The sequence below is a fragment of the Neodiprion virginianus genome, chromosome 4 (genome assembly GCF_021901495.1).
Source record: "Neodiprion virginianus isolate iyNeoVirg1 chromosome 4, iyNeoVirg1.1, whole genome shotgun sequence".
Taxonomy (NCBI): domain Eukaryota; kingdom Metazoa; phylum Arthropoda; class Insecta; order Hymenoptera; family Diprionidae; genus Neodiprion; species Neodiprion virginianus.
In genome coordinates this window covers 4,146,679-4,170,406 of record NC_060880.1, presented here as the reverse complement: position 1 = coordinate 4,170,406, position 23,728 = coordinate 4,146,679, and the positions used below count along the sequence as shown (strand labels likewise).

Genomic DNA, 23,728 nt, shown 5'->3' with positions numbered 1-23,728 from the left:
TTTTCTCGTTACGTTTGCGATAATTTCATCAAACAGATTCAATATTGCGATGACCAAAAAACGTGGTATTGACGACTGTAATAATTACACGAAATTCAGCTGTTTTTACCACATATTTTCTTGTAATTCCAACAATGTTTAAACCGTTGTATTTCAACCGCAAAAAAAAAAACAATTTTACTCAACCCATTTATTGACAAATGAAATTTTTCTGTGTGCAAAAAATTTCATCCGGCTATTATATTCGCAGATTAACGAATTGATCATTTAAAAAGGCGTGCAATTGCCAACTGCAACGATCGCATGAATGATTCAACGCAGCGGCAGCGAGATAATCCATTCAGGAATTAAATATTCCGTACGCATATTTTACTCTCGTTCTTAATTGATGACAATTTCATAATCGAATGAGTCCGCTACGCTTGTGTGGGTATAATAATGTAATTTACTGTTCAACGTTGGGATCACGACTTGTTATGTACTTGTAGAAAATTCTCCAGAAAGGTTTTCAAAAGGTTATTAAAGCCGCGATTTCACGCTCAGGTAATTCTGCCCGAATCCACAACGCGGTCGGCTGACCTAGAAACTAATTCATAACCCTCATTTTTTACTTATTTATTTACTTTTTCTTTTTGTTCCGTATGTTTTCTTTTTCCTTCTCACAACCCGTATACCTATACACAACAGTGTTTGTGGCTAAATTCACGCCACGGTTACGTTACGCTACGAGACTTCAATCGGCTTGTGTTATACGGTAAACTTTTTTTCCAACTCGATCAATGAATCGAGAGTGTTTTAAGTATAGGTGAAAAAGACTGCAGAGGCTATTAACCAACTGATCAATAATTGTCTCGTGACTAAAGTCACTGAGCGTAATATAAACGGCATTAGAATGAATATCGCGCAGTTGTTGAAGCCAATTCATTAGGGTAATTAAATTAATTGTGACGTGACGGTAATATTCGTTAATTATTTTTTTTCTATATCGACGAAACACGGAAGCCAAGCACAGGGTTTTATTTTTCAATCGCAATCGCGTCAGCACCTGCATCGCTAAAAGTGTTTTAATTGACGTATGACAAGTTCTGTAAGACGTAATTGTAGAGCTCTACCTGTAATATTCTGATTCCACTCATCAGCTATTTTGATGACGAATAACGCGATTACACACCTTCAGAATTCATTTCATTGATGAATAATACTGAAAGATTATTCCTGCATTCATACTGCTGTGAATTCATCACTCTTTGATGAAAAAAATGCGATCGCAATACAGGCGTGAACAATATTTTCCGCATCTTTTCTAACATTGGAAATAAAATAGTGAACTACTTTAAAGATTCTCAGAGAATTTCAAATAAAGGTAAAATGAAATTCAACTCAAGGCGCCAAATTGTATTAAAGCTCTTCTGCAAGTCTCTGCATAAATTTGAATGTTTGTATTTTCATTGAAAAAAAAAGAAAGACGAACTCTGAGGAACAATAAAATTTTCTGCCGAAATCAAAATGTCACTACTTACAGGCATAAAAATGCAATTGAAATTCGATTCGTTAACAAACGTTTGATGAAATTAGCGGTTGATTTACCGAAATATAAAAACCGAGGTGATTAATCAAGTTGCGCAATTTTTAATCAAGCCGACATCAGTCGCACTTTCATGCCCCAAATGCAAGTAGGTATAGCGATTTAAATTTTCCATGACACGAGTAGAGACGGTGCCCTTGTCGCCTGAGAAGTGGGAAAGTCGTGAGGGGGAGTAATGCGTGAAATTTTCCCATACGATACCATTGTGCGGTAATTGTCCGTGTCTGTGGAGTTGAGTAACCCGCAAGTTTATCTCTCATAATACTTGCTACTGGGTCAACCCGAATGGAGAGACGTGCCGATGAAGAAGACGACCGTGACGATGAAAATAAGGTGGACGAACCATTGCGTGACAATGATTGCCTACCGCTCGAATGTTTATGGGAACTTTGCGAAATTAACATGTTGTACACACCAATACTCATATTATACATTTCTTAATAATGTTAGGCAGTTTTTAAAGCGACCGCTCACTCGCGCCTTCGAGTCAGGCAACCAGCCCTTCGTTACTGCGTTGCAGAATGCGGTACAATCAGGATGACGCGGTTCTTTTGATTCCTGTAATTTTATGCCGGGCTGTTCGAATGGCTGTTATTTTTATTTTATTGACGAAGTTAGAAATTAAATGTATATTTTAGGGTATAAAAATAATGTCCGTGGAATTGATTTTGTATACTATGATTGACGACGATCTTCGACGATACACCGTTCATTGGATGATCGATGCAAAAATCCTTTCACAAGTTTCAAATCACGCCTATGCATTTGGGTTTTACCGTTTTTTTTTTTTTTTCAATCTTAATTGTATTTCAGCTAGAAGCGCAGCAGCTGTATTCGGAGTTTCAAAATCAAGCATGGCAGCTGATCAGTAGGTTGAACATAAACGGTATTAGAGATCCAACGATCAGGAGACGTCTAACTTTCCTGTCTATTGTCGGTCCAGCCGCACTTCCGCCAGGTCAATTGGAAAGAGTGAGTTGAAAAAAAATACTCGTACAATAAGCATATATTAGAAGAAAAAAAAAAAAATGCGGCTCGTTTTCAGCAGTACAAACGAGCGTGATTCGTTTCTCATTTTTTGTATCCTTCCTCAGTACAATCGTGTCATAAATGACATGCTGTCGATCTACAACAGCGCAACAATTTGTGCCCATAACGATCCTTTCCGCTGCGGACTGCGACTTTATCCCGGTAAGTTACATGATTCGCCATATTAGCCATTGTAAATCCTTCAATTCGTTAATTTTTTTTTTAGCATATCTTTTGAAAAAGCAGATTCATTGTCCAAGCTTTTGTAAAGAGATTCACAAGACACTCGCGTTGGCAAAAATTCGCCAAGTCATTTCTTGCGAATGGAGTACGATTAATCATCCTCGACCTTTGAACCTGCTTCTCCAAAATTACAACCCACCGTAGTTAAATTATACACCATTTACGCAAATAATTTTCAAGCGAAATTATATTCTGAGAAAAAATGATGATACACACGTTGATGATGTTTTCGAATGCGTGAGTGATTCAGATGGCAATCTTGTTTCGAATTTTGAACGTTAAGAACCAGATTCCCACCAACGATTCGATCAAAGCGTCTTTTGAAAAATTTTTAAATATTTTCCCTCACGTCTACAGACCTTTCCCAAATAATGGCAAAGAGCAGAGATTGGGACGAGTTGCAGTACGTTTGGATCGAATGGCGAAGACGGAGTGGTAACCAAATGCGAGATCTCTACGAGCAGCTGGTAGATCTGAACAACGAAGCGGCGAGTTACAACAGTCAGTGAAAAACGCATAACGATAATGTTTTCGCGGAAAACGGAGATCGAACAAAACGCGTAATATTTCCAAATTCATTTTCCGCAGATTTTACGAACGCAGCTGAGTACTGGATGTTTCCCTACGAGAGCCCTGATCTTCAACAGGAACTCGATGCTGCCTGGAACAGCGTTCGTCCGCTCTACGAAGAGCTGCATGCCTATGTCAGAAGGAAACTGCGAGATCTTTATGGTCCGGAAAAAGTTAGCAGACAGGCGCCTTTGCCGTCTCACATACTCGGTGAGAGTGCGAATTGATCGTGAAAAGCCCGTTTTCACACCATTCGATGGGACACCAGGGATATTGGGCACCAAAAACGATCGGAAGCTGTTACGGACAGCAAGATTTATTCAACACAGCCAATTAAGAAAATTTAAACGATTCCGAAAGATTTTGGACGACGAAATATTGAATAAATTCTTACAGACTGAGAAAGTAAATTAATATTTGAACACTCGATCGGTAGCAAAATTTAATGAAGCTGAAACTAGCAGCCAAACCTTTTTGACTTTTTGGAATTAGAAAAATGCAGTTCACTTTTATCCTCGTAATTCTATAAAAGTATTGGGGGTTCAAGGTATTTCACTATATTTTGATTTTCATACTTAACCACCTTATCCGAATAAACATTAAAACATTTGGCTGCTAATTCTTGCTGCTAACTTCAGCCTCGTCAAAATTTGTCAGATGTGACAAGGTAACGCTAGCATCTCATTTACAATCGGACTGTGTCTAATTCATATCGTGTCCAATACAACTTCCGGTATTTTCATTATTTTGTTTTTGGTGTCTAATAACACTGGTGTTTTATCGAGTGGTGTCAAAACCGGATTATCTCGAATGATCTGCGAACCATGCGAAGAAAATAAAAGCAGCAATTTCAGCAAAACCGAATTGCATTGATACGCACTTGACGATGTAGGGCGAATTTTTTCGTCCAATTCGCTGTAGAAATAAGTTAGTGGTGATTTAATCGAGTCGATGTAGATTTTTCACGAGATATCTAATTCGGAAAATTTGCTTTAACCACCGCGTAATGAAGTGAGGAAGAAAACAGGAGGTATAAATTGAGCGAAAGAAGGCACGCCGTTGAAATATTTATGGGGATTCTTATCGTTAGAATCGTGTTCGCGAGTTAATGCGAATCAATCGAAACATCTGATCTCTGACCTTTGGATCCTCGAAATATAACGGCCTTTTATCCGACGATGAGGCGCAAATCCGATCAGCTATTTTATTACATCTTTAAAGCATGCCAATTTCGCCATTTACGATCACAGCTTATCGCGCAATTAACCGACACAATCAGCGATCACCAGAAGCTGATCATATATTTTACTATCGCATCGCGCTGCGAACGCTTAAGAATAATGAGATTTTTATGCCCGATGACAAATTATACGACGTTGTCCGAAGCGAGTATTTTTTTTATTTATTCTTTTTCTCTTTTTCAATTCCACCAAAAGCATTTTTTTCATCTAATTTTTGGACAGCCTAAGTGTGGCAATTTGTATCATTGCCTTTGAAGAAAAAAAGACGTTTAAATGATGATCTCACGCGTGTAACGAACCTTACGTAATCCGTTATTTGATGTACGAAGAAGAGGATTGGCTGTTGCTGCTTAAGAAAAAAAAATTAGGAATCGATTGATTTTTATGTTTTTTCTAAGCCGTTCACTTGACCGTGGCATTCGGCAGAAGATTCGAAAAACAAATAGCAAAAATGTATGAAAAAAACTTGACCATATTTCCATTTATAGGTAACATGTGGGGACAATCGTGGACAAATATTGTGGACATAACGATGCCGTATCCGGGAAAAAATCGTTTGGACGTTACGCAAGAAATGTTGAATCAGGTATGCAAACTGAACATCACATCGCCCAACTTCTGTTTTTATATGGGTCGTTCCACGCCAACTGTAACAACTTTCAACCCTCACTATTTTGATTTTGTTTTTCCCAACTCCAAAACAGTACCCCGAATTTTTTCAGATTTCTTTTTTCGAGTAAATTTGTATCACTTATCGTTTATGAAAAGCAACATATCTTATGCTGTGAATCAAAAATCTGGAAAAATTTTCAAACAAATTTTGTTTCATATCAAAATTTTCAAGCTTTAACCCAAAGCTGGCTGACGATTGCTTCTACTATTTTTTGAGCTTTTTAGCAAAAAAAAAAAAAAAAACAAACAAAACAAATGTAAAGAAGAATTAGTTTATTATGAGCGGTTGCTCAAACAGTTTCATATATAATACCAGATTGTCTCGAAAAAATCTGACATAATTTAGGGTACTGCTTTGTAATTGAGACAATCGCATAAAAGGTTTTTAATAAACTCAAAAATGGTGAGGATCTAACATTGGTACAATGGGCGTGGAATGCCCCATATACAGATATATATATATATCTGTAAATATATATATATATATATATATCTTCTTGATTTTGTTACGGCAAAATGCTTAAACTTAAAATTCGCTACTCTATATGCAATAAATTGCGGTCTCTGAATCGTAATTAACCGTACGAGTAACGAACCGCGCATGGTAGATTCCCGCCTAAATACCACGTAGAAAATTTATAGAACAGTCAACGCCTCTCCCGAATACTAATAAAAATATTTCAAACGCAGGGATACACGCCTATCGACATGTTCCGTGTTGCTGAGGAGTTTTATGTGTCCCTAAACCTGAGCGCTATGCCTCCGGAATTTTGGGCGAGCAGCTTGTTCGTCGATCCTGGAGATCGCGATCTGGTCTGTCAGGCATCGGCCTGGGATTTTTGCAATCGTCTTGATTACAGGTAGATTGAAATTGTCATTGAAAAAAAAACCGGACAGGTGCGAGTAAGACTCGCGCTCTGAGGATTCCGTACATACATAATTATTTTTTTACTATGTGACATAACTACGAATCAACTATTTTCAAACTTTTTCCTTTACTTGGGCTGTGAGACCTTGCTTCTCTCCAAATTTCATGACTCTAGGTCAACGGGATGACACCCTATAGGTTTTGACGAGTGATTTTGCGAGTATCAAAATATGTGACATAGATACTTCAAGTTTTTATTGTATTTGATATTAATTTCAACTTGATACCTCTATCCGTTCCTGAGAAAAAGAAGCGATCCTACAAGGGTCACGTTTTTAAAAATGAAAATGGAAGACGGATTAGGAAACACTGGCACAGTGTTCGTGGCTTGCGGATTCGCAATTGGCGAAGAAACTTAAATTCGCACTCACCTTCCGCGGATCGTGTTTTCAGGATCAAAATGTGCACCAGAGTGACGATGAAGGACTTGATCACCGTCCACCACGAGATGGCCCACATCCAGTATTTCCTCCGGTACAGCAAACTGCCACGAGAATTCAGGGACGGCGCGAATCCAGGTAACCGAATCGGCACAATAGTTTCTCGGTGTCAATCACGAGTCACACTCAAATTTGATATCGATTTTCCGAACGTGACACGATTCCAATCACGGCTGAGCGAAGACTGAGTTACGCAAGTTGAGCCGCTGCTCGTAACGTCCGGAAGTAAATATTTACTCGCATGTCTCTGTGCGTCGCCGGTAAGTAGAGTCGTAAATAGAGTTCAGTGTTTACGTTTAATGGTTCGAAAGTCGGTATAGATACTCGAGTTTAACAGTCGGAATGAGTTACGTCGAACACGAGGAGTGGAATACAAAGAAGAAGAAGAAGAAGAAGAAGATGACGATGAAACGAGAGTGGAAAATAAAACGCCGCGGCGCCGGACGAAACGGGTACAGGTCTCATTTTTTCGCGGGCATAATTGCACTTTCTCCAACGCTCGTCGCGATGGTAAAATGTTCCTCTGTAGCAGCGTTAATCAGGAAGCACGCGTGCGTGTAATGAGCGATAACGCTGATTATCTCGCGCCAAGTCGTCTCCATTTTTTCGCTCGATACCATATCTGGTCCGTTCCGAGAAAACGAGACCTCGGATCTCCGTGGCGTGAAAGTCCACCGAAAGTATCCAATTGGAAAAAATGTATCGTAAATCTGAATCGTGATAACTATTGTGCCTATTGTGCCTATTGCGAATCTCACATACGTACAGCAATTGAACAGCTGAAACGATTACGATTCGGTATGGATTAAATTTCACCACATCGCAATTGCTTCAGACAACGTTTACCATGCCAGTTTCTACGTATGTCATTTTCTCGTTACTTTTCGCAGGGTTTCACGAGGCCGTTGGTGAAGCTGTCGCTCTGAGCGTCGCGACGCCTCGACACTTCCAGGCCATTGGTCTGGCGCCCAGATATTCGGTGGAGCCTTCGGCGGACATAAACTACCTCTTCGCTCTCGCGATGGACAAGGTGGTACTCCTGCCGTTTAGCCTGACGATGGACAAATGGCGATGGGACCTTTTCAACCGGGTGGTGAACAGGGAGGAGTACAATTGTCACTGGCACAGACTGCGCGAACAGTACTCGGGGATTAAGCCGCCGGTCCTCAGGTCCGAGGACGACTTCGATCCAGGATCCAAGTACCACATACCGGCGAACATCCCCTACATTCGGTGAGTGATTTACGGGCTTTGAGAAATTGTTTTTCGAGAATCTCGACGAGTTAAGAGGAAGTGGATGAGATTAATGACTTGATCGCTACTTCCGGGCAATGTGATGTGTTTCAAAGGCGCGTTACGGTACGGCGGAAGTGGATCACTTCGATCGCAGTTTCACTTTCCGATTTCCGGGTCTCAGTCATAAATCGTACAAAATAATCCGTTACATACAGGGATGTAAATCAGAACGTCGTACGATGATATAAACACGCGCGCAGCTGTGCACACGGGTTTATTTTCTTCTTTGGTTTTTATTAGAAAGTGTATACAAGACAATTAAACGATACATCGTAGGATACGTTAATACAGGTACATGCATTAGACTCGTTGCTTCGGAGCTTCCGAGTTTAGGTTTATTTTTCCCCTTTCGTACACGTCGAAAAGAGTCACGATCGTAGCAATGGCCGAACGTAAAAAGGTACAAGTAGACCTCAAAAAAAAACCATGGTCCCTAGTGTCCATGGTGAGACTCCTGGTACCCGCCAAAGCTGGACTCGTAGTCACCAACGGAAGTCTGTCCGACGTCGCCACCACCGCCGTATCCCGATTCGCGACCACCATCCTCTTCCTGGACGTGAACCGGTACCGGGACCTTCACGGGGTATGGAACATGCTTGACGACGTGATAGGGAACATGCTTCGTGACGGTAACGGGAACCGGTCTGTCAACCGGTACCTTAACGGGGTACGGAACAGGCTTCTCGACCGGATAAGGAACCTTCTTCTCTACGGGATAGGGCGCAGGGACGGGAACCTTGACGGGAACGGGCACCGGCTTCTCTACCGGAACGGGAACCGGTCTCTCAACGTGTACCTTGACCGGATATGGAACCGGCTTCTCTACCGGAACGGGAACGTGCTTGTCTACGGGAACTGGGTACGGCTTATCGACGTGTACCGGATACGGTCTGTCCACGTGCACCTTCACCGGGTAAGGTACCGGCTTTTCGACCGGGAAGGGCTGCGGCACGTGTACCGGAACCTTGACCGGATACGGCACAGGCTTCTCTATGGGGTAGGGCTGCGGAACCGGGACCTTAACGTGGTAGTGGACCTTCTTCTCAACCGGATAGGGTTGTGGCACGTACACCTTGTAGGGCACTGGTCTGTCCACCGGGACGTGAACCGGGTAGTGGACTTTCTTCTCAACTGGATAGGGCTGCGGAATGTGAACCGGAACCTTTACGTACACCTTGACCGGGTAGTGTACCTGCTTCTCTACGGGGTAAGGTTGTGGAACGGGAACCTTAACGGGGTAGGGAACCTCCTTCTCGACCGGGTACGGTATCTTCCTCTCAACCGGGTACGGAATCTTCACGTTCTTCACTATCGTTATCTGCTTTATCTTCCCCCCGTCATCGCCGTAGCCACCCCCGTAACTCTGACCCGAACCCCCATGGCCGCTCAAGTCCAGCCCGTGACCCCCGCCGATTTCGCCACCCCCGAACGAACCTCCATGTCCCGCACCGCTCAGGTCGAAGCTGTGGCTTCCGCCCAACTCGGAGCCCAGATTGAAACCGTGGTTTCCAACGTCCACCAGGCCTCGCTTGTCCTGCTTCTTCTCCGAGGCTGACGCCAAGTCCTCTTTATCCTCGACCGACTTCGGCGACGCGTCCTTCTCGCAAGATCCCAAGGCCAGCAGGCCTACCAGAGACAACAGCACCTGGAATTCGGAAAGAATTACTTTGAGTTTGATCGCCATGTATCAAACTCGTATTAATTCACGTTTCGTCGACACTGGACTGTGGCTTTACCAACGCTTTCGATTTTGCGTAATTGAGCAAACACGGAGGAAGGATCGTTTGTCGAGTACAAGGCTCATTTGCCTAATGCGTTCGTTTAAGAAGACGCTAACGAGTCGCTGGTAAAGTGTTTCACTTCGATACGTAAACTCATGTCCGTACGAGCCACGGGTTTTTTCTTCTTTTACTTTTTTCGATCTCCTCAGCGCGGAAAGACAAAACCGATCCTTACTCCGCGTTCCACTCAATGTATATCAAATCCGCGGAGGATTCACGATGCGTTTTTCCATCTTACCAATAGCCGCATAGTTCCGGTATCGCTGTGACCAAAGTCCAGACTTTACTGGATGCTCGCCCTCAAGAACCACCTGACTTTATACCTACCGGCTGCTTTCCCCGGTTGAAAAGAAGAGGTACATATATTGTTGTGTGCTGCAGCGGTTGAAAGTGAAATACGTACGATGATTACACCGAGCGTATGTCTAACGTGTGTATATTACTTTTTTTATTTATTCTTCTTCCTCTTCTTCCATTTATACTTCACCTACAAACTTGCCAGCGCAACACGTGAGACTATCTCAGCTCATCTACAACCACGCTCTCCTACTCGGACGCTATTACGTTCTATATGGCTACTTGTGTGTGTTGTTCACGTTTCTCTCCGTTCCCATGTAATATCCTTCCGTAGCTCAACAAGGAACTGCACAAGCCTCGCAAGTCTGGCATGAACGATTTTCGATCCTACTTCCGATATATCAATCCCTTTCATTTTCTCTTTCACGCAAATCGATTCCCTCTTGACACCTGCTCGACTTGATTCTTCTTCTTCATTTTTACACATCTCGTAATTGTTAACAATTATTGTCAAAAAAAAAAGAGAAAAAAACTGCCCGAATTATATACCCTAATTGTTATCCTGCTCGCAGTGACTTGTGGGGAAAATTTTTCGGCTGATTCGAATTAATCTCGCGGTTGATACCTTCCACGCCCGTGAATTATGCGAACCTTGCAAGTTCATTGCTACGCGATTGGCCTCATTGCGTTATTGCGCAGTTGTATATCTACAATACCGTAGCCACGACACGATACAAGCGGTAATGAAAATTCATGAAAGTAAAAGGAGGTTTGATATCTGCGGCAGCAGTCAGAGTAAATCGTTATACATCGTTGGTTGAAATTTCCATCTACGGAATGATATTGTTTTACATAGTATTTCACATTTCCTGACGCCCTTATACTTAGCTTTGCTTTATCTTTTTCTTTTTTCCGATCTCTCTCTCTCTCTCTCTCTCTCTCTCTACTCTTCCAATTTTTGCAATTCAAATTCCAACGATCGGAGATTTGTTGAAGAGTCTTTATTGTCGAACAGAAAGCGAGTGTTACGTAAAACGAGTTCTGCTACTTCGTATTAGCAACTCGCTACTCGATTCTCTTTATACTCACTTTGTAGGTCCGTAAAACTTCGAGACACTTTTATTGCCAGCCTCAGCGGCGTGCGTGTTATTAAATATTAACTCTCTGCTATATACAGAAGCGAATAATATCTGTATTCTTTAGTACCCAAGAAAACTGGACACTCACTGAAGATAATTTTGACGCGTAAAGTAAAGTCGATGAGGATAAATATTCAAATATTTGCTCAACGTCACACTTTACGAATTCTGCGCAAACACCGGCTTATGGAAATAAGCCTTATTATACACGCGCATACGTGCTGTGTACACACTTGTAGCCTGATTTTTTATTTTTTGTTTTTGCCGACAAAACGATTCCTCCACTTCCTCTAAAATTTTACATTTCTTCTCGTCCGGGAGTTTTGCTAAGTGCCAAAGAGAAACTTTTTCGATATCGTTACTTTTTAAGATCGTAAACATCCTGTATCCTCGATGATTAATAAAATCGGTAAAAAGAAGTAAACAACACAAGGAGCAAAAGCTTCTTCACAGAAATACGAGATCCGCGTTAGAAGATAACGAATGAAAAGAATAAACAGAATTGAATGGGATGTGATTTAGAAAAAAAGAAAACAAAAAAAAAAAAAAAAAAAACTGAACTTCAATTGTTATTCCGAAAGAATGAAACTGACGATTTCTCTGATACTTAAAAGTGGGGATATTTTACTCAATATAAGGTAATTCTGTAATTATAATTATACATATCGTATGAAAATCTTCGACTTCTCCAATTACCCGAGTACGGAGTCATAATGCGTATTAAATATGGGAAAGCCGTATCATCCGTATAATGAAATCTACTTTCGATCGTTACAATTTCACTCTCTTACTTTGGGCCGCGGCCGGTGTTTATATTCCTGTTCGTTTTTTTTTTTTTTTTTTTCTTATTTCTTCCTTTTCTCAAACGTACCAAGGAAAGAAAATAAAAATACCCATAAGTAGCGACTCGAGCAACAGGACGTAACGGGCTTAAACCAGACGCGAACCGGATAAATTTAGGCATGGAATTACCTGAATGGTACTCCGGGGATATTACGCTGCATATACGTACATGTACAATGAATACCGTAATGCGTATTAACTCAGTAGCGACGTGACGTTGTCGCATCGCTCCCAAGTGTGCAATTACACGGGTAAACCATAATCGGAACTGAGAAGAGGTGAGAGAGCTTGCGTTGTGCGAAATGCTGCAACGATTCTGCACACTTTGAAAAATTTCATTTCTCGTATTTGTCCGATGGAAAACTTTTACGTTTCAATCACGTGCGATGAATCTTCCGGTTAAGGAAACTAATCTTCTTTTTGAATTTTTTATTTTTTTTCTCATGATGAATAAGTAACTATAACTGGATAAATTTTTCTCGATGTAAGCTTGAAAGATTTTAGCAAATTAAAAATCGGAACAGAAAATTCGTAAATCATTCTACAGCTAAAGACGCCTGCAATATCGCTAAGCGGCGAGAGAAACTCAATTTGCGTGTGTGCAAGAGAACCGGGTTTCGCGATTAAGTTGAGAAAAGCGAACAGGTTTCAACTTCGTCCAATTTGTCATAGCGCAGTGCGCACGTAGTTAAATATTATGCAACAGGAGTTCTCGAGCGCATGTGGCAAAAGGTACATAACGATGCAGTGCGTAAAACGCAGCTGACGATGTCCAGAAACTATTGCTCAACGGCAATTAGAACTCCGTCGAAGCTTTTCGCCTGAAACTGACCGGCTTTGAACCCTCGCCTCGGCGGAGTTCAGCATTTGACAAGACAAGCGGTTGGATTCGGGTCTCGAAAAATCGAAGATCGGCGTCGAAAGTAGTCTGAATTTCATTAATTACAGGCGTTCTGTTTCACGAGAGCATCAACAACGCGATCGGCGAGTTGCGTGGCACGTCAAATTACTTCAAACAAGACAGAAGCAATTAACGTCACGGAGCGCGAAATTCGAGACCCTTTGGTGATTCCCCGATGTGTGTGTACAAAGATCGGAGAAAGTATCGAAGAGTTTTAAATTATACGTGTTACTTATACACACGTATGGACACGATGCACGCCACATAATCGGTTCCGTGGACTGTGCAGGATGAGGATCTCTATTCCGTGGTATTCCTCACCTGCCAAACCATCAGTCACGAAATAAATTGGGCCCAATTTGTCGGCGCTATGCCAAGATCGGATCCATTTATAGACGTGTAATAACGCAATGATGACACGGCGCACAGGCGAACGATCATTTTCTAATCTCAACGCTATATCGACCGCTGATTGTTATTTTATGTATATTATACAAGTGTAACGCGCACGATCGGCTGCGTCGTCGAGTGAAATGTAACAGGAAGTGGAATCCGACCGGTGCTTGCGATTTATCGTTGCATTTTTACACGCGTGTGTTATTACTTGTTGAGTAATGCGAGTCGAACGATTCTCGATAATCGATTTTACCAAGCCACCGAGCAATTAATTTCGTAATAGTATGTTGCCAATTTATGGTTAGAGTTAATAGTTGAAAATGTGAAAAATATACGACAATTGATTTTCCGATATTCAACCGCGTGTCTAACGTAATTAACAAACTGGAATTGAAGCGAAAGTCGATTAGCTGAAATATCCGAGACATTTTTAATAAATCGTTTCATGATTTTATGTATATTATATGTAATTTACGCGACAAGTTTTACGGTAGGTATATTTGCCTGATCATTACTAGCAAATTTCCTTCCGCACCATCGATCAAACTTTCTGTCGACTTGAGGGAGAAAATAAATAGTGGAAAGAAATTTTTTATGCAGTCCCAGTTTAGTATTAGAACGTAGCAACGTAAGCCTTTCCGTGGCTTATCATATAAATTACCCGATTTCGGTTAAAGGCCGCATGTAAGTGCAGACTGAGTGAGCAACGCAGCGGAGCCGCAGAGTTCAAAAAGACACGAAGCATGCTCTGTTTTTAAACAAGTCAGTTAATTATATGTACGCTATTTTCAAATGCAGGCGAAAGTCTTTGCGACGAGCGGTTGCGAACCGTTCCTCTTTCTTCTTTGCGGCATAAAAGTTTGTGGAAAAAAATTAAAAGGGATCGACAATAATTCAGGCGATTCGAACCACGGACCAAAAGTTGAAATTCATTTCAATCCGGTATCGCATCCGGTTATTGTCTTTCAGTTTCTTTCTTCAGATTCTTTAACGAAATATGTAATATTTGCGTTTCAAAGCGCAATTTAAATCGGCTGAAGAATTACAAAAAGAAATTTTCACCGCCCATGTAATCATTGATATGTATAATTTAATTAAACCACTTTCACATTCTGCGAGCGAACATAAAGCTTCTGCCATTTACGTAGCCCCGGGGTCGCGTCATAAGTCGGGGCGGGCAAATACGAATCGCAGAATTTTAATTAGTTGCATAATTCATGACGTTCCGTTCGGAGTAATTTTTTGCACAATAATTGGAACACTTTCCAATGCAGCTGAACGAAACTACCGTTAACTGAATGTCAGGATCTGTTTCTGGATCATCAAATCGGCGAGGAGGAGCGTTGAAAACTGGTTTTGCAGTTATTGTTAAAGACGGGAAATTTTTTTTTGCTCCACCGAGCCTTTGTATCGAATCTCAATTGCCGCCTGAGGCCATTATTCAAATTCCAAACTCCACAGCAACTTTCCTCCCGGTGAAATGTTACGCAGAGTTCGCTGTTCAGAGAAATTTCTGTCACTGATATCTCGAGCAGATAAACAATTCGGCGAAAAGTGTTTCGGCCGGTAAGTTGACTTGTCAATATCGGAACGATTTGTCATCGTTTGGTCAAGCAGTGACGATTATGCGCCGTTATGACAGCACCATTGTTACACACGCAGATCGGAGATTACGATGATTCTTTTCGCCGCATTGCGTCCATCCATTTCACTGTTCTTTCCGGACACCTTGTTTCTTTTGTTCTCAATCAGAATAGAAATCTCTTGTCGAGTTAAGAGGTGGGCGCTCGATCCTCTCACGGCTAACGACCCAACGGTATTATACTTTTCAATATCCAAACAAGTGTTTTACCATCACCTTCGCCCACATTGACAATGATGCACAGCTTTGAGAGAAGGATAGAATTCAACGCGGTTTACAATCAGACGCTGTGGAAGGGGATTCCCTTTCATTCAGGAAACGAGTAGTGCCGCTTTTTCGTAGGGAAAATAGATTCTGGGCGTTGATTTGACGACATGAAATTGCTTTCGATTTCAATTGTAAGAAGAACTCAGCGAAAGGGAAAAGGAACTTCTTGTGGTTCCTATCTTCTCAGTGTCAGTTCTTATTTCGGGTTCTTCGAAGGTCTACGAATCATATTGCGTTACTTGTCAGCACAGAAGCCACGTATTTCTGTTCTGGAAAGAGTCGACTGGAAGAACGACCACGAAGTGAAATCTAGAACCTTTCAAATCTAGGTTTACGATTGTTTCGCCATTTATATGTAGCACCGGATCCTTAGACCACTTTTTGCCTGTTCATTAATGCATTTGTCTCCCAGTGGTGAACGAGCGGAAAAACGATAGAGGGCAACTAGCCGTTGGGTGAGTTCGTATAAAAATTGTCTTTTATTACACATCGGTGTATACAAAGTGTTTCGGTCTTTCCTTTTACAATATTATCATTATGTTATTAACATCAATATACACACGTGACTATTAGCAGTAGGTACAAAAATTGAAACATCATCGACTCGTTCAAGCAATATTATTACAATGTACAAAAGTTATCGCTGGAACGCTGGAGTCGAAAACCCTCTAGCTTCTTGACCACCCACTGTTCTTCTCACCGGACCATTCGGTGTTCTTGTGACTGGACCATCCATTGCTTCCTTGTACCGACAATCCGCTTCCGGAGTTGACCAGTCCGCTTCCAGAGCTGACCAATTCACCACTTCCCTGGGACGACCATCCGCTTCCAGAGTTAACCAATCCACTTCCGGAGTTGATAAGTTCGCCGCTTCCCTGGGACGACCATCCGCTTCCAGAGTTAACCAGTCCGCTTCCAGAGTTGATAAGTTCGCCAGTTCCCTGGGACGACCATCCGCTTCCAGAGCTAACCAGTCCGCTTCCAGAGTTGATCAGTTCGCCGCTTCCCTGGGACGACCATCCAGAGCCGTAACTACTTCCCGCCGAGAGAACAGGTGGAGTGAGTTCAGATTGTACGGACAAGTCACCAGAGGACAAGCTCGAGACCGATCCGGAGCTTATGCCCTGAGAAGAAAGATCCGCGGATCCGTATCCCTGCTCTACGGAGATTCCGGAAACGCCTCCGTAAGACCCTGAGTTGGTAAGACCAGAAGATGCTACGAAGTTTCCACCAGTCGCGATGCCAGAAGATTCGACGTAGCTGGCGCCGTTCGTTGATACGGAACCTCCAGCGTTCCAACCATTGGAACCAACGTTAACGGGAACTGGGACCTGGACTGGAACTGGATAGGGTTTCTCGACGGTGACTGGGTACGGCTTCTCAACGACGACGTTGTACGGTCTGTCCACCGGTACCTTGACTGGGACCGGGTACGGCTTCTCGACCGGGTAAGGAACCGGTTTCTCTACGTTATAGGGTTGCGGCACGTTGACCTTGACGTGAACGGGGTACGGCTTCTCGACCGGAACTGGGTAGGGTCTGTCGACCGGAACCTTAACTTCGACGGGGTAGGGTTTGGGAACGTCTACGGGGTATGGTCTTTTAACGAAGACCTGGTAGGGCTTGGGCACGTCAACTCTGTAGGGTCGGTCAACGTGGACCTTGATGGGTACGGGGACGTTCTTGACAACTTCGTAGGGCTGGGGCACATGGACGGGTACCTTGACCTCGTACGGTACTCTCCTCTCGACGGTGTAGGGCTGCGGCACAGGCACCCTGACCTCGACCGGCACCTTCTTCTCGACGGTGTACGGCTGCGGCACCTTGACCTGAACCGGGACCGGCACGGGTCTGTCGACCTTGACTTCGTAGGGTACGGGCTTAACGACGTGGTAGGGCTGTGGCACGTGGACTGGGACGGTCACGTAGTGTTTGACGGGGTACGGCACCTTGCGCTCGACGGTGAAGGGCGCTGGAACTGGCACCTTGATCTCGTACGGAACTCGACGGTAAACAGGGACCGGCACCTTCTTGTCAACCGTCACTGGTACGGGAATCTTCTTCTCAACCGTCAACGTCTTCACGGTGTTTATCGAGATCAACTTCTGGCCGCCGTTCCAGCCCTGGACTCCACCCAGAACTGCTCCTTCACCCGCGATTGCGCCTCCACCGTAACTTCCGCTCGACCAGCCACCTCCGTAACCCAGACCGGAATTCACACCCAGTCCACCTGCGTAGAGGCCTCCGTTAACGCCGGACAGCTGCCAGCCCCCGTTTCCGGAACCGTATTTCCATCCTCCGTTGCCACTCAAGCCCGATGATTGCCAGCCCGCGTTGCCGAGGTTCGATGAATCCCAACCACCATTTGAGCCCAGCGATTGCCAGCCACCGTTCGAATTGCCCAACGATTGCCAGCCACCGTTAGAATTGCCCAGTGATTGCCAGCCGCCGTTGGAATTGCCCAGCGATTGCCAGCCAGCGTTTGAACCCAGCGATTGCCAGCCAGCGTTTGAACCCAGCGATTGCCAGCCAGCGTTTGAACCTAGCGATTGCCAGCCATTGTTGGAATTACCCAACGACTGCCAGCCGCCGTTTGAACCCAGCGTTTGCCATCCGGATCCGGAGCCATAGCCAAGACCGAGCGTGCTACGCTTATCGTTCTTCTTGTCCGTGCTCAAGTGGGACTCGTGGACCGTCTTTGTTTCCGTTGATTTTGAACCGCTTTCGATGTCCTTTTCAACCGCCCTTTCGGCCGCCTTTTCCGCCGCTTTCTCGACTGCGAGCTCGGCTGCTCGTTCGAGATCCTCTTTATTGCTGGCTGCTGACGCGAAGGCGAACAGCGCCAGGAAAGCGACGAGACACTGCAATTCAAAGACGAATAATTAGCGGCGAAGCTTAAGTGATTGGAAGCGGAGCAATATGGGACAGGTCTTGAACGATAGTCAGCGAGAGGTGAACTAGTGATCGACTATTTGAATTCTGAGTAATTGCATTCGTAACGTCTCAAAGAGTATCAGCTGAGAGACAAACGGAAATTCTGCACTTCGGGAAATATTTTCAAAAAATATTAAAAAATCACTATCAATCTTATGGGTACTTGTACATGGAGCACAACACTAGTCCCTTGCATTATGACCTAGTAAGATACTCCTCGGACACTGTGTATCTTGTTCGAGAATGAGAGGCGGCGAATATTACTGACCAGATGTCTCATAGCTGTGCGTTCAAGAGACCAGGAGAGCCAAACGAGTACTGGATGCTGGTCGAGAGGTCTCCACCATTATTTATACTACAGACAACTTTCGCCGGTCCGCCCGCCCGGTCCCAGAGGCCTCCACACCGCGCCTCTGTATGTACCCACAATTACATTTGGATGATCGACATTGTCCAGCTTTTTGAAAGTATGGGATGAACGCTCAACGCCGCCCGTGAATACCGCATTTGCAACTAAGGCGATACCAATTCACACCTACGATTCTATTGCTTCCTTGCGCTGCTGTGATGGATTATTCCTACAAATTTTACACGTTTTGGTGACAGTTGTTGATTCAACCAGGGATTATTTGTCGTCTAATTTTGGCACTTTTTTTTTCTCTTCTTGTTTTTATTTAACCTACAAAACGTGTTCGCTGTTTTAAACTTTGTATGGAATAGCCGTAATTTATTTAGCGATAATTTTGCAAGGTCGAGAAGCCCGCATCTCTTTTCTTTTCTCATCCATCACCAAGTCGGCTCCTCCTCTTCCAGTGGTGTACGAAACACTTGTGAAATTTTGGTAATTAGTTAATTAACAGATTAATAATGTAGCTGCAACTTGCTCATCGCTCGGTCCTTGCGAAATTCTGCCGAAACAAGCGAGCGGGATAGAAAATTAGTGTTTCTAACGGAACGGTCTAGTAATGTATGCATCGGCTTCTGCCGGATAGTTTATTATTCCATTATCGGGTACAATTGAAACATGGACGCGTTTAGTCTACGGATAAAAGAAAGAAGAAGGAAAAAGAACAACGCGCGATAAAAAGAACTCTCGTACTCGCCGCAACCTTATTTTACCCACACCGCAACTGGGTAACAAAGGCAAAGGCAACTTTCCCGAAACGGGAAGGGCCCTCGTAATTGGCCACGTAATTTTTATCCCACATACTCACACATAAAAAAATTTATTCAACGTCTGACGATGGTTCAAGCTTCATTTTTAATCACCTACGTGTTTATATATAATGCGTTATACTTGTATTGAGCGACTCGCTGATCGGTTACCTTTCTGCTTCACAGGCGGGATCAACGCGCGTTACACTTTTCAACATTTTATTACAACTCTCACTCACATTTTCTGCTGCAAAAATTCATTTACGCCTGGTAGTATATTTCAATTCCAAATTGTTACTTTGAGTGAAATTTGCCCTTCAACGCCTTCGCTCCGCACCGGGGTCAAAATGACTCCCACGGCATCTTCATTGTAAATCCTAAAGGTATGAAAAACGTTGGATATAATCTGATTTGATCTCAGATAAATAACAAAATATCGTAAAAATCGCTGTTTCGTTTTTATTCCAAAAATTGTTGTGAACAATGGATCGTAAATTGATCACATTTATTTTTTTACCGTCCTCTGATTTTTTTCTCATTTCTTGTTCAATGAACAGACCGATTTGAGCATATAAGGCATTCGCTTATATGACATCGTCATTATACGAAGCGCAGTTTTCTGCGACAAAATTCTTCCGCATTCCACGATATTCCTATACTTTAGTCGATATTGTCGAAACGATTGGAATTTGAAAACAAAGTTTTTCCATCGAGGGGTGAGACAAAGGTTGAGATCGAGTCTGAGAAAAAAAGTGCAAATTTATAGCCTCTGCGTTTTTGTATGTTTATCAACGATTTTCTAGATTCCGTAATAAAAATGTGTGTAATAACGTCTGTAAGTTCGAAATTATGCAAATGTATTCATAGTATCGTCCATATATCGCGGTGCTTGGCTCTTCTCCGCGTGGGTTACAATATCAAGAAATGGCACGTCCTTGCTTCGCTGGTCCAGGAATTTTCGACCAACAGAGGGGGAAATTGTTGGGCAAAATAGACGGGAGGGTTATAATAATATCCTCACGGTATACCTACATGCAGAAATTAATCGCCGACCGATTTGAGCGAGCTATGTAATGTATGTAATAAATCGAATATCGTCACGAGTCATTTCGCAATTTCGCATCACCGTAGTTAATATGTAATATTCTCGAATCGTCGCATTGAATTTGTCACCGAGCCTGATATTAGCGCGAATTAAACTAACCGCAAAATAACCAAAAGAAAAAATTAAACATTTTGTGGTTGCACGAAATTATCAACAATCTTTTCAAAAACTCGAAAACTTTTCCTTTCTGTTCACGAGATTTTGAAAAACTAGAAATTTACTACCACTTAATTGCTGTTCTCCGTCAAAATTTATCGCTAGTCTCACATTTTATCTCAAAACTTATATTCAAGGTAAAAACTGTGCAGCGCTGATAATTCCATTTTTTATTTCAACATCTTTTACTTTTTTTACAGCATCCAATGCCGCGGTGTTACGAAGCATATTATCATGCTCGACAGAATTATCGAGTGACCGTATAATTTGGAACCAAGTGAATCGATACCGTCTAATATATTAGGCGCCAAAAATTCCTCTCCAATCAGTTTTGATTAGGGTTATGAAAGAGACAATTCTGTGCTTTCACTCGGCGTAAAAATATGGGCAAATTTTTTCTAATCACATGTATCAACTTATCGAGTTACGTAAGATCCGTACATCGCAACAATAATAATCGTATCAGTGGTGCCGACTTTCGGGTCCAAAGATTTCCCAAAATAACCTTTCGAGAAAAGTTTTTAGCTGCAGATTCAGTTTTGAAAATTTCACGTTTCATTGGCGGCAGCGACTCCGCTTCTCGGGGTTTGCTAAATTTTGTCCGAATACCGCGTGGAATTCATTCCGCAATTTTCCCGCGGCGAGTAATGCAGCTGGTTACTTCTGTAATTCCCTAATAAAATTCCTCCACAGTGGATGAAAAATTCTTGCTGATATAATCTGAAACGTAATTCAAGTCGCCAACTTGCGCTGCTAGCAGGTGTAATTGTTACGGTTTTTAACTATATACGGACGGAGGTAAAAAAAAGATGAAGTATTACATATCTCGCCAGGTTTCTCTAATTAAAACCGCTCACGATTAGCAACGTCTGCTGCAACCGATCTGCAGAACGATGTTACGTCTCTGCTGCACACGAGGACTGTTCGAATGTCCTTAGAAAATTCATTGCAGTTCGTGTGACAAAAAATTGAGTCATCGATATGACATGTGATCAAAAATTGCCATACTATAAGAGTTACAAACATTTAGAAACTTGAGCGTTGCGTTGTATTGAAAACGGAATGGATAATTTTTGTTTTTTACATTCCCCCCCTTTTCCCGAAAAATTTCGTAACGTCTGAACGATTTGGTCATCGATTAAGCCTGGCTTGTCTAAAATGTTGAAAAACCAGTCGTCCCACAAATTTATGTATATATCTATGAACTTGTCCCGAAAAATCAGTTGATAATTAAAAATTTTCGTTATTCAAATGGCCTGCACATTCATATACGTACGTTAAATAAATCTGAATTCTGAGAATCCGGTTCAACTTTTACACATTTCTATTCATAGAGTATCAAGATGACGTTATATTTTATCGAGAATAAATAACTGACGCATAATTCGGTGTTATAAAGAGTAAAATTTATGTCACAATTATTGCGTAATATTATAATATAACCGCCTGCAGCCTTGGATCATCCTTGACATTCTAGCCTGAAATTTGATCACTGCGATGTGTTTTTCTGATATGTCAACGTTCACAAATCAGTTCATCTTTTCCTTCGTACACTATTTTTGCATCTTTTATTACAGCATTGAAATAACGTTTCTCCAGACAGAATTACAGCAGCTAAAAGTGATTTCTATGCTCGCTGAAAAACTTTCTTTTCTAATGTATTGTTACAATTAATGTATTGCTCTTGAACAATTATTCCTTAGTTATTTGTTTCGGGAATATTTGTTTTTTTACGTTGTACGGCCAGACCTTCCGGCCTTTGCTTCTCCTTTCGCACTAAAGCACTGGTAAGGTATATCACGACTGGCTTTCATTAGTTTTCGCGTCAGTTTTCTGCTCGTTTATACCATTAGACTTTTTGCCACGCGAAGAAAGTACATCGAGCTAAAATTACGAGGATTTTTAACGAATTACTGATCGCGGAAATCAGAGTCTACCTGTTGACCATGGCATTCGGTTCGCACCTTCGCCTCGAAATGTAATCAATAAATTATTCGCTAATCGCAACAAAATAGCAATTCAAGAATTATTTTTGTCTACCTGTCGATCCCTGCAGAAATTCAAAAGCCATTTTGTTTCATTTCTTATTTATTTATTTTTTTTTTATTCCTCGATTATTCAACCAACGCAATTCAGACGGTATCGCATTTTGTACCTGTGGTTAACCAAAGGATAATTTTTTTTTTTTTGTTTGCTTGATTCAAGATTTGTGGTAAACATACGTTGTTATTATCCATTCGGGAATCTGTTTCTTCCCGACAATGCCGAGCAAAAATTTCTGCGACACATCGGCGATTCCTGCCTGGTTCTCATTTTTCAACCAGTTCAAACACGCAACGTGAAAGTGTAAAATGTCAGGCAGTTTTTAATTTACGGTAGCTGCAGGCTTATCTCTTGTTCGTTATTCATTATTCTGAACTCGGTTTATGCAACGTCTTTAAATTATAGTGGGAGGGACGCGCGTCAGTATCGAAGATAGTAGAATTTGATTGATGTTTGTTCCCTTTATCTTTATTGTCCCTAATTGATTTCAATTTATTACCTAATTTACGAATTATACAGACTCAACCGGATGCTTCAAACTGAATTTTAATCACTCGATTTTCTTAATATCACTCAAACGTTTTCGTTTTTGTTTCGAATAGCGCCGAAACGAGTTATTCAAGGTGACAAACAAGTGATAGATCCGCCTCGTAAGAACTTTTGTAATTCATATTAATTATTTCGAGATAAATCTTGAGAGAAATATAAAAATTTGCAAAGAGCATCCAGTTCATATTTAGAACTAAAGCATAAATCCCGGTTATAATGTCTTTCAAGACTCTTGCGCTATGACTAGAATCACTTACGTAACTTACACACGTTAATGTTTAAGGACACTTTTCTCGTCGAGCTCTTAGCGACCGCTGTGTCGTTAAAATCTCGATCTCGATCTGAAGCGTGCGTGCCACCGGAGAATGGAGGCTGCAAAGCGAGTGAAGAAAAAATAAAAAATAATAACAAAACGGAAAATTAAATGGATCCAGCTGCTGTCTGGATCAATTAATAATTCGAATTATGCGGCCGATCAATTTCATCATGCAAACACGCACATTGTCCAGTCGCGGA

At 42.1% G+C, this 23,728-nt stretch overlaps 3 protein-coding genes and 1 pseudogene across 3 annotated transcripts in view; 1 reads left to right on the top strand and 3 right to left on the bottom strand.

The window, feature by feature from the left end:
• The window catches only part of LOC124302544 (angiotensin-converting enzyme-like), a 28,297-nt pseudogene extending 21,607 nt beyond the window's left edge, over positions 1-6,690 (bottom strand).
• Positions 1-23,728, top strand: part of LOC124302529 (angiotensin-converting enzyme-like) — a 44,908-nt gene that overhangs the window by 1,480 nt on the left and 19,700 nt on the right. The window contains exons 3-10 of the mRNA XM_046758792.1: positions 2,399-2,557; positions 2,680-2,776; positions 3,215-3,358; positions 3,446-3,637; positions 5,157-5,254; positions 6,031-6,200; positions 6,662-6,786; positions 7,599-7,941. Of these exons, the coding sequence (XP_046614748.1) occupies positions 2,399-2,557; positions 2,680-2,776; positions 3,215-3,358; positions 3,446-3,637; positions 5,157-5,254; positions 6,031-6,200; positions 6,662-6,786; positions 7,599-7,941 (1,328 nt within the window). The remainder of the gene's footprint in view (positions 1-2,398; positions 2,558-2,679; positions 2,777-3,214; positions 3,359-3,445; positions 3,638-5,156; positions 5,255-6,030; positions 6,201-6,661; positions 6,787-7,598; positions 7,942-23,728) is intronic.
• Positions 8,218-10,139, bottom strand: LOC124302536 (proline-rich protein 4-like). Its single transcript, XM_046758806.1, has 2 exons — positions 10,024-10,139; positions 8,218-9,649 (listed from the first exon to the last, which is right to left on the bottom strand). Exons 1-2 carry the CDS (start codon positions 10,033-10,035, stop codon positions 8,438-8,440), a joined length of 1,224 nt encoding a protein of 407 aa, XP_046614762.1. The 5' UTR covers positions 10,036-10,139; the 3' UTR covers positions 8,218-8,437.
• On the bottom strand, positions 15,731-18,621 carry LOC124302528 (uncharacterized transmembrane protein DDB_G0289901-like). The gene is made up of 2 exons (XM_046758791.1): positions 18,473-18,621; positions 15,731-18,131 (listed from the first exon to the last, which is right to left on the bottom strand). Exons 1-2 carry the CDS (start codon positions 18,482-18,484, stop codon positions 15,939-15,941), a joined length of 2,205 nt encoding a protein of 734 aa, XP_046614747.1. The 5' UTR covers positions 18,485-18,621; the 3' UTR covers positions 15,731-15,938.